At 50.5% G+C, this 11037-nt stretch overlaps 1 protein-coding gene across 3 annotated transcripts in view; it reads right to left on the reverse strand.

Moving 5' to 3' along the window:
• Window positions 1-10068, reverse strand: part of CSNK1D (casein kinase 1 delta) — a 35364-nt gene extending 25296 nt beyond the window's left edge. For all 3 annotated transcript variants that reach the window (XM_043464012.1, XM_043464017.1, XM_043464024.1), the window contains exons 1-2: window positions 9664-10068; window positions 3147-3257 (exon numbers count right to left, since the gene is read on the reverse strand). In XM_043464012.1, the coding sequence (XP_043319947.1) occupies window positions 3147-3257; window positions 9664-9739 (187 nt within the window). In that variant the 5' untranslated portion in view covers window positions 9740-10068. The remainder of the gene's footprint in view (window positions 1-3146; window positions 3258-9663) is intronic.
• Between the last annotated feature and the right edge of the window lie 969 nt (window positions 10069-11037).

Raw genomic sequence — 11037 nt, forward strand, 5'->3', positions numbered from 1 at the left:
GGTTCATTTTAGTATTCTGATAGCCACAAGCTCTACAGGTTCTTAGGCACTGTAAAGCCGTTCCTAATGAAAAAGATCATAACTGTCTTAAATATACTGTGGGAACTGACCAGGCATGTAAAATGAGAGTGAACTTGGGTGAAAGGCCACCTGTTTCAACTGCCCACGTCACTGGTGGAATTCACCCACCATCAGCGCAGAGCTCGCATCCTCACCCCTGGCCTGAATTCTCATACAAAGGGCCCACCCTCTCCTCCCACACCCGCCCTAAGCCTCGACCAGAAGTAGCTGTGAACTAAACAAAAGATCTCCACTCAAAAGGCTCCCCAAGGAGAATGTGGTCTAAAGGTACTTTGTGGGGTTATTAGGACTGGAAAGTGCAGTCAGCCTCTAGGTTCTGCCTGGCAGTCCACTTTGTTTTGATAAAACCTGGGTGTCCACCCGTCTGTCACCAACATAATTAACTTAAAATTATTTCTGCTATTTCAAGTTTTTTAATCTATTGCACCAACTAGATCTGGGGCTGGTTCCTGATTGCTGACCCTCAGGGAGGGCTGCTCTCCAGGAGTGGTCTGGGAGCTACAGTGCTCATGTTCAAACCTGTGTTCTTTAGAAACAGCCTCAGTTTCTTCATTCGTTATATGAGGGTGATGATACCTACTGCACATGACTGTGGTGGAGAACATGCCGGCACGTGTGAAAATACTTTTAACAATACCTGACACTAGTGTGTCTTTTTTTGCTTTTGCTTTTATTGAAGTAAAATTGGTATAAAACATATTAGTTTCAAGTGTACAATTTCATCTTTGCATACACTAATAAAAGGTGATCACCATAGTAAGTCTGGTTACCAATGCTATCATACAACTGAAACTTTTCACCCATCTCATCCACACCCCAAAACATGTTGTTGTTGTTTTTTTAAATGCCAACCCCTCCCCTAAGTGGCCTGAGTGAGCCAGCACAGCGGCTCTCTCTAGTGGAGCACTGCAAGGCCACGTTACCAGGCAGCAACCCAGGTAACACTGTACTACGAGCTAGAGAGGGCAAAGCAAGCCCTGGGCTTCAAGCTTTCTCCTGTGATGTTGTCAATATCAGCCATCTGCAAAGCAGCCCAGAGCTCAGCATAAAAAGAAAAAAAACCATGATCAGAGATGCACCACTTGAGATGGATACAGAAGGCTGGCCAACTGCAGAGCTATGAGGTTTCCAGGCAGAGGCCTCTATCTCCTCTGCCATCCCAGCTTCATCCCGGCTAGGACAAGCTCACAAAACAGTACCAGCATGGAGCTCTCCGCTCTCCCGGACAGAATCAGTTTTCTAAAAACAAACATTTACATCTTGATAGAATTCACCAAGTGTATATCTGAAGCAAGAGTAAAACCCGATCTATGTGTGGGTAGGGTCAGACAGGAGAATATCTTTTCTAGAATTCTGGTGGGCTTCCATGATCCTAGAGGAGGGATGGGAAGACTAAAGTAAGTGATCTTTTGCATTCTAAAACAGGGGGTCTACACAGGAAGTACATGCAGTGGCAGTTAGCAGCGTCTGCAGACATTTCTGATCACTGCAACTTGGGAGAGGGGGTGAGGGTCTACTGGCACCTAGGATGCTGCTCTGTGTCCTCCATGCAGGAGACAGCTTCCACAATAAACAGTAACGCTTCGGAGGAGAGACCCTGTTCTAACCCAGATAAACTCTTTTCTGTTGAGGCAGGATCTTAGTTCTCTGACCAGGGATTGAACCTGTGCTCTTAGTGGAGAAAGCAGAGTCCTAATCACTGGGCTGCCAGGGAATTCCCTTTGTTGAGTCTTAATCTACTCCATAGTGGCACCTCCCTGGCATCTGCTCTTTTCCTTCCCTCTGTCCCTGAGTGCCCAGCTTCTGAGTTCCCAGAGATGCTGCTCCTCAAATGCACAGGGTTTTCAGTCAGAAGGTTTCATCCAATCCCCATCACCAAGCTCCTTCCACCATGAAGGCCATATCCCAAGTCAGCACCACCTGAAAAGCTGTGTAGACCACACCTGGTGCCTGAGAAGCTCACCGAGGGCCTCCAGAGGGCAGACACACTGGCAGGGTCCTCTCTCAACCTCTCCTGGGCACTGGAGGGGCCAGGGAGTCTCCTCTCCATGTGCCATCCGAGAACCTACAGCCTCTTCTGGTCTCATAATACCAGGGATGAGAGGCACTGGACACCCCCTCTGCAATCATCTCACAGGACTCTGAATGTTGCTTTAAGATGTATCTGCTGCTAAAGAGACACCCTGTGCTACGTCAACAGAGATATGGTGGTTTCTGGTAGCAGTAGCACAGATTAAACTGCTTTGTGAAGCAAAGATGTTAAGAAGTCACCTCACCAGTCCTCCCTTTCCACCTGACAAAAGTACCAACACAGACTCTGAGGACAAGCTTTCCTTTGGCAAAGTGCCAACAGCCCACCCCCATCCCCAACTCTGAAAGTATCATGGGGGCTTCTGCCTTGAAGGGTTTCCAAGAGGGAATAACACAGCTATTCTTCGCACACAAAGCCCTGTCCCCAGAGAAATTCAACATATTCAGGGTTGTGCCTAGACTTCCCAAGCTTCTTGGGGAGCAGCACAGGCACACCCTTCAAAATGCTGCAGTGTCTTCAGGACTGAGACCCCCTAATAAGACCCCTTCCTGCTCTATTAGCCAAACAATCTCAAAGGTAGATTCTGAAACCAGGATGGGTACTCTCTGACATCAGGTACCCTCAGGCCCAAGGGGAGGTTTCACAGAAGGGGGACAGTAACTGAGCTGGAAAGGGTCTCACTCAGGAGGAAGAGTCCGCAGACTGTCCCAAAGCTGCAGGCATGACTGAGACAGCACAGGAGAATCAGCAGCAAGCTTCATGTCAGTGCTGACATACGCTCGTGTTCAAAGACACCAGTACATAACATTCCTTAAGGAAGGGAATATTCATGCAAAGAGCATAAAATGATGTTTCTTTTGTCAGTGAGGCCCTTTGCAGGCCTCTCAGATAGTATCTGAAGGAAGCCACAGGATGGGGCCAAGGGTATGAACGTTCCTGCCCCCTTTACAAATCAACCAGACTGTGATTCATGACATCTGCCATCTCCCTTATCAAACACCACCTTGGTTTTCTTAACAGGTAAAAATCATACCTCCTCCCTGCATCATTTTGTAGATTTTGCTCTCAATGTGGAGCTGAGGGTGTTTGGTTTTGACACATTCAAGCTTGATGGCAACTTCTTCTCCTGCAGCAATGTCCGTACCTTGGCAAAGAAAGAAAACCACAAATGTTAATCATCTGGTATCTCCCACCTAATCCAATGTTATGACACACTGGAGAAAGAAATGAGTGCTATCGGAATCTTCTGAGGACGACCAGCAGATGGATGTACTCCACTTTCTACTACAAAATGGTGTCAGCGGTAGATAAATCCTTGTGGGAAAATAATTCTTATTTTCACTTTTTAAAGCAGGAGTATGTAATATGTATAGAAAAATCTTATATGGCTTTATATTACCCACTTCCATATGGCCCTACTCTGACCACCAGGAGACCCAGGGACAGGCTATATGTTCTCTCCACAGGATCCCTACCTGGTCTAAACCTTCTATCCAGCCTGCTGGTCAGCCTGCATTCACCCACCCAAGGCTAGACCACGGGGAGTTCCAGGACAACACATTCCATGTCGACCCCATTTCTCCATGCTTCCTTGATAGGCCCCAAGTGTGTACAATCCTCTCTCCAGAGGGAAAGCTGCGTTTCCACTGAACAACCACATGGTCTAAGCCCATCTCAGTCCACGTGGCCTAAGTACCAAGCCACAAACAGCAGGGTGCTTCTCAAGGGGGCTCGGTTCCCACAACATGGCAGAAGCTATCATTTGCCCAACACAGGCCAGGCCCAGGGAGACCCAGCACATCCCTTCCCTCTTGGAACCAAGACATTGCTCTGTGTCTCCTACGGACACTGGATCAGGACTGGGTTCTGTTCTCGAAGCCCTAATCACACCTATGCAACACGTACTTGTCACTCATCTTTTGCCAATTTTGTGCTAAAACTAGCAACGTACCTGCTCACACCTCCTGATCACCAGCCCATGACTGAAGATCAGAGGTTTAACCTCATGATGCCATTCTCTTCTTTACTACAATGTGGACCTACATACATGACAACCACTACCCATGCAGGCTTATCACACAAATGTTTCTGAGTGCCAGTCTGACTCAAAGCTATGCTACAAGACCCCCCTCCCTCTCCCAAGGCACATTCACTAGAGAGAATAGGAAAAGCACATAACTAGGTCTTCCCTTGCTTTCCTCACCAGTTCTAAGTTAAAGCACTTTAATCCTTCCCAGAAGTACAGTTGTTTGTAAAGGAATTAACACTGGCTACAGCAGCCCAGACAAAACCTAGACCCACGCTGGGCAAAGCATTGTTGCCAGTCCCTGGCAACTCAAATTTCTCTCACCATCTGAGTTCGGAGGGGAGACCAGCAGTCTGTTTCTTGGAGTTGTGGGGATGAATGGGTTACTGGTCACAAAGCACATTGAGACTCCCGGAAAAAGGCAGAGTAAGGTCAGCAAGCATTAGAACAATGAAGACCTGCAGGAGAGTTGTCTGCTTGATGCTCACGAACCCAGTAAATGCCCAAGAAAGAGAAACTTTCTCCTCTAGTCTGCTCAGACAGCTGCTTGAAGTGCATCCATTTCTAGTTGCCCTAGGTACAAAGCTGGTCACCAATGCTGGGTTTCCACGGGAATAACCACCCTTTGATCACTGTTAGTGACCACCTTGAATTTAAGAACTCCATTTACCATGCCACAAAAACTATTGGGCACTCAGAAGAAAGACAGGTAATACATTTTGTCCTTCCTGCCTCAGACTGGGATAATTTACCTAATCACAAGAGAAATGACTTCATTTTAAAATGTACTGTGCAAATGGAAAATGAACCCTGAGTTCCTGTGAGGACCTGGAACTCTGAACCGAACTTGCCAGCCCATGAGGAACAGATGACTCATCTTACTAGTTACATCAGCAACTCCCCCACCCCAAAGCAGGAGCAGCAAAGTCTCTGATGATAGCACTCTTGCTCCTTCAACTATGTCTGTTCTGTCAACCTTGCCAAGAGGCAGGTTCTCAATGACAATATAGCCTGGGCCTGCACAGGCTACCTACTGAACTTGCACCTTCAAGAAGGTTGAGAACACTTCTAGCTCCACTGTATCATGGTTACAAGCTAACATCTGAGTCACCCTGCAATACTGACAGTCTTGGGGACAAATGACCACAGGCAACTCTGAAACACAATTGAATTCCAGCCTCCCCTAACATCACATCAACAAAGCCAGCCTCCCCCAAGACCACACAGAGCAAGAGAGTCAGACTCACCTAAGATTACACCAGGAAACAGCTCACCTCCTCCATGATTACACCAGCAAACAGTCAGCCTGCCCTAAGATTACACCAGGACACAGAGTCCACCTCCTCCACGATCATATCAGCAACAGAGCCAGCCCTCTACAGTATCACAGATGTGAAGGGTGCCCTGAGTCTGATGACTAAAAGAGGAAAGGCTGGACATGGGTTCTCTGCCAAACAGACTTGAGGGCAGCACCCACTCCAGGCTGTCTCCTCTGAGAGGTCTTCACCGTTGGGTGAAGAAGCAGAGCTTCAAGTTCTGTATGTTCCATGGGAACTAAACGTTAACGAGACCCCTGAGCAAAACTAAGGTGCACCACTCTGTAGCCCTGCAGTCCTATCCCAGCTCCCCTGGCTGACAGCAGCCCTGCGCTCTACCACCAGCGCTGCCCCAAGTCTTGTCCTCAAACTGCCACCAGTCCACAAAGGGAAAATGCAGGATAGCGAGGAAGCACCCAAGAGCTCTGATGGCAAAATGACATTGCTGCATTTTAATCTTATTTAACAAAAGGGCTGGTTTCTGCCGCAACTGGAAATTACAAAACTTGGTCATTCACAACAGGTAACTTTTAGAAGTACTTCTAGATGGGGAACAAAAAAGTCTGAAAGGTATTACTGAGCTCTGGGTTCCAGATTCAGAGCAAGTCAAAACCAAGCGGCACATCATGATTACTCTTAGTGTCTGTTTATAGTGAGATGTTTTATCCCCCAACAACCTCCGCTCTTTTGCGCAGTTCCACTGCCAGTCAGACAAGAGTTCCCTCTCACTAGGTATAGATATTAGTCTATGTTTAGACACAGGTTAATACTGGTCATAGGAAAACAAAATTATGTCCCTCAACTTAGGCAAAGGCAGAGGATAAATGAACTGAACTTAACCCTAAGCTTGGCCCTTTCCTGGAACAGAAAGGTTAACTCCCATTGATGGTTGTCTTATCTTAAGAAATAGGGAGAGGCCTCTCAACAGCAGGTCAAAAGTTACTCTCGCAGGACAACCACTGACAAAGCAGCTGACTTGGTATCTAGAAACATTCAAGCCACCACTGTAAAGGACACAGGCATATGACTACAAGAGCTGTGTACTGGCAACTGCTTTCCTCTCCTGGCCAGTCAGCACCATTTTGGAACCTCTACTGCGTGCCAGACACCCCACTGAAGAGAAATAAAAGTCAGAGAGGGGGAAAAACATGAAAATCAAGTATGAAGAGGTTACTAAGCTTTAGCTCCCCCAAAGTGTTTGTGTACATGATAAAGTCAAACCGCAAAGTCCACCTGGGTAAAGACTGGACAGATGAGGCCATCCTCCGACAAACTGAGTGTCAGGATCAAGTACAAATGCCAACAACTGGTAGGAAGAAAACCTCCTCCATTCACCAATCATGAAGTGGGGTGGGTCCAAGGTACTGTAACCACCTCTACAAGACAAACATGGACAAGAGTAGAGCTCCATGAGAACAGGGGGCTCACAGTTTGGGAAAGACTGGAATAAACTGCAGGGCACAGTGCCGAGTGCTCATGTCAGCACAGCAGGCTGCTGGAAAGGGAGGCCAGCTCTGGGCCTTCTTGGTCCATAAGGCATTTTGCAAGCTGAAGGATAGCTCTTAACCCTCGGCTTCAAGCATCTAAAAGTGCTAGAAAGTCCAGGAAGACCCCAAACCCCACACTCAAAGCAAGGTGGAGGAGAGGTCGTCCAGTGATCTGACCTATAGCAAAGTGACAGCAGTTGGAACAACTTTAATCGTCATCATACTATAATTTGTAGGACATAATTTTAAGATGAGAACCAAATTCCTCATTCCTCAACTAATGACTAGTTAATTGCCTAAAAAATGGGAAAAAAAACCACCCACAAACAACAGTGGTACAGATGACTCAATACATCCCATGGTCCTTGGACCATAAGAAAGACTGAGTGTTGAAGAACTGATGCTTTCGAATGATGGTGTTAGAGAAGACTCTCAAGAGTCCCTTGGACTGCAAAGAGATTAAACCGTCAATCCTAAAGGAAATCAACCCTGAATATTCATTGGAAGGACTGATGCTGAAGCTCCAATACTTTGGCCACGTGATGTGAAGACCCAACTCACTGGGAAAGACTGAAGGTAAAAGAAGAAGGGGATGCAGCAGAAGATGAGATGGTTGGATGGCATCATCAATTCAATGGACATGATTCTGAGCAAGCTCTGGGAGATAGTGGAGGACAGGGAAGCCTGGTGCTGCAATCCACGGGGTCACAAAGAGTAAGACACGACTTAGCGACTGAACCACCTCTGACCCACTTTTCCAGTCACATCTCAATCTAACAAGACCATGTCACATTTTCTCAGTGAGGTAGCAGGTAGTCTGAAGCCACCACTACATGGGCAAAGGCTGATGAAAATAACCGGTTGTATCCAACCGCACTCAAGTAACTCTAAGTGTACTCCAATGGCTGGGCCATGTGGGTACTCATAACAAGCGCTCAAGAGCCACAGTCTATCCATCTTAGGATAAATGAGAAGGAGAAAACAGTTCAGATCCCTCTGGGACCAGTCAGCCTGATGATCTGTATCTAGCACCACTGGTGTGCCCAGAACAAGGTGAGGCCCAAAGGACACACTTGTGAATAAGCCTACAGGGTCTCCCACAAAACTCTCAACTTCTTTGTGAATGACCTGGTGACAGTGTTCCACACTCTGACTGTCTAAACAAAGTTTTGGAAAGCAGAGAGCTGTCTGGCAAGGTTTCAGACCAGAGAACAAAAAGTTTCAAAATATTGACTTTTTTGTATCAGTGTAAGGGTGGCTAATGGATTGGCTTTTCAGTACAGCTCCTAGATTCTAGGTTAAAACTTTTGCCAAAATCTATAGTTCTATAAATAAGGCAAACAGCATGCATTTACCCAGCACTTTGCCTCCCAAAACACTGCTGAGAAGGCAACTGCTGACTACCGGACATAAATATTTAAACAGCAAAATCCAAGTGTCTCTAAAGTGTATTCTACTCAGCAGGGCAGTAAAGCACCTACTGATGTGACAGGTTTCCCTGCAGGGTAAGGGTACCAAAAATAGTTAGGAACTACCCTAAGTGTGGACTCCTCTTACACTGTCAGCCCAGGAGGTCATGCATCCTTTTGGGAACTATAGCCAAGGATGGGGCGGTGAGAACGCAGACTTGGGACCATCTGAAAGGCATAACCAGAAGCATTACTGACAAAAGAAGCTATTCCTGACCCTCCCTGACACCAGCCAAACAAAAACAGCAGAGCGGGCTGCGCAAGCACAGAGCATGTTTACCCCCAAACTTGCGCAATGACAGTCCCTCTGCACACGCACCGCGTGCCAGGCTGGACGTCCCCAAATGTGGGGGTAGGAGTAACTCATATACAATTATTCCTTTGGGAAAACCCAATAAGCTATTTTTAAACTTTCAACTGTAAGACTGAAGCCAACCTTTTATTACACACGTGTATATGCGCTTTCTTTCACTGGAAATCTGAAGCCATCCGGAACGTTCTAATCTCCCCCCTCCACCCCCCGTCTATCTGGAAGAATTTTCATAGCAAAAGGGCAAGCTAAAGAGTAGAGCTTTGCCACTTTATTTGCCTCTAAGTCTGCCAACACCTTAACGCTGACTTTGTCCAGAATCACCTGAATGTCATTCTAGTTTAAGCCGAGGTACCTAGTACGGAACTTGGATGAGCAACATGTTCTCAACGACCACTGGACTGGCCCCCAGGCGACCCTGTGCGCCACCTGCGGTCCACGGCCCAGGCTCCGGGCCAGAGGGGCTGGTCAGCTGAGGCTGCACCGTCACGAGGAGCGCCGAAGAAGCCTCGGCCAGCCCCAGACTCTTCTCGTGCCCGCCGCACGAGCGTAAGACGTGGGAGCCGCACTCGCCGACGGCCTTTGTCTGCCTGGGGGGGGGGAACACTGGGAGCGGACACCAGGCGGGGCGGGCAGAGCGGGCAGCGAGGGCCTAACCGAGGCTCCCGGCCGCTGCCCAGAGGCCGCAAGCTCAGGTTAAGCAGGTGCCCTCGGGGTGGAGTGGTGGGGTGGAGGGGCGTGGGTCAAAAAGGCCAAAAGTTCCTGCCTGGGGAGCTGGGAGACCCGAACCAGCGGGGACCCGGCTCACCGCCACAGGCGAAGAGGGTCGGACCTGGGGTTCGAGCCGCCGGGGGCGGGGTCGCCGGGGCGGAGGCCGGAGCGGAACCGGGGCCGGCGGACGCCGGTTTGGGGTGGCCCGCGACGGGGGGAGGGGCGCCTCACCGAGATAGATGTCTCCGAAGGAGCCGCTGCCGATCTTCCGGCCCAGCCGGTACCTGTTCCCCACTCTAAGCTCCATGGCGGCGGCGGCGGGACCGCTTTACTCCTGCCCTCCCGGCCGCTTCCTGGGTCTGAGCTCGGGGAGGCGGCGCCGCTGCTGCCGCTACTGCGGGTCCGGCTGCCGGCTCCGCCCCCCTCACGGCCCCGCTTTCACCATCGCTTTCCGGTCGCTCCGCCGCTCCCAGCGCCTCAATACGGGGCGGATGGGACAGTTCGAGCGCCGCCGCCCCTGTCCCGGTCCCCGCCGGCCCCGCTCGCCCTCTCCCCGCCGCGGATGGACTCGGATCTCCCGGGCCTAAATCTCCCTTCAGCTGCCTGAAGGAGCCGCCGCCATCGCGCTGTGACGTCACTTCCCCTAGCAACCCGGTGGGGCGGGGCTGCGCTGGCCGAGGGGCGGGGCCGCGGCTTGGGGCGGAGGGCAGGCGGCGGGGCCGCGCAGCCTAGGGGCAGGGCTAGGGGCGGGGTTAGGGGCGCGGCCGGGGCCTCCGGAGACAGCCTGGGTCAGGGCTGGGCCTGGGGCCAGTGCTGTGTCGCGTACTCGCGACCCTCGGGTGTCCCGGCCAGTCCTCCTCTTTCCTTGCTCCCTGCCCACCCCCGCCCAGCAGTCCCTGGCCGAGAGCCCTCTGCCTGGCCCCTTTCCGCATGCAGGATCCACGTGTTCTCGCAGGGACTTCGTTTGTCCCCGCAGGTGTCTGGGAAGCCGGCGTCTCCTCGCGACAGACATGGGACAGGCTTCCAGGCAGTCCCTTTGCCGGAGGGAGAGAGGGGACAGCCTGTCTCTGCAGGCCTCAGACCCACGCATTGGGGACTCTCAGCGGCTGGGGTGATGGGAGTGGGGACGCCCTTCCCTGCACAGGTGCCTGCAGGAAGTGACACAGGCCCGGACACAAGTGTGCACAGGTTTCTTGGGCTGGCCAGGGTGTGCGCTGTGCAGTTCCCCTCCCACCCTATGAGCCAAGCCCCGGGCCTCCAGCAGGCTCAACGGCCTACAGCAAGCTCAAGCTTCTCTCGGAAGGAGGAGCAGTCCTAGGACCTCTGGTGTCAGATTGAAAGGTGAGGCTGACGCTACCGTGGTTCAGAGGGTGAGGCCTGCATCGCCTGCCTCTCCAGTTCCGTCTCTTGGAAACTGGATCTCCGTTTTCATTTAGTCTGCCTTGGCTCTTCAGAGAGGCCCCTGAATCAAAAGGAAATGAGTTTCACTTGGATTCTTCTCTCAGCCTATCTCCTACCCCAGCCAAAAAGAAGGAACCATGAACAAGCTGTTAATGCATATTTTTGGACAGCCAACAGACATACTACTCTGAGCACAGGGGTTAC

Source organism: Cervus canadensis, chromosome 1, assembly GCF_019320065.1.
Source record: "Cervus canadensis isolate Bull #8, Minnesota chromosome 1, ASM1932006v1, whole genome shotgun sequence".
NCBI classification, from domain to species: Eukaryota; Metazoa; Chordata; class Mammalia; order Artiodactyla; family Cervidae; genus Cervus; species Cervus canadensis.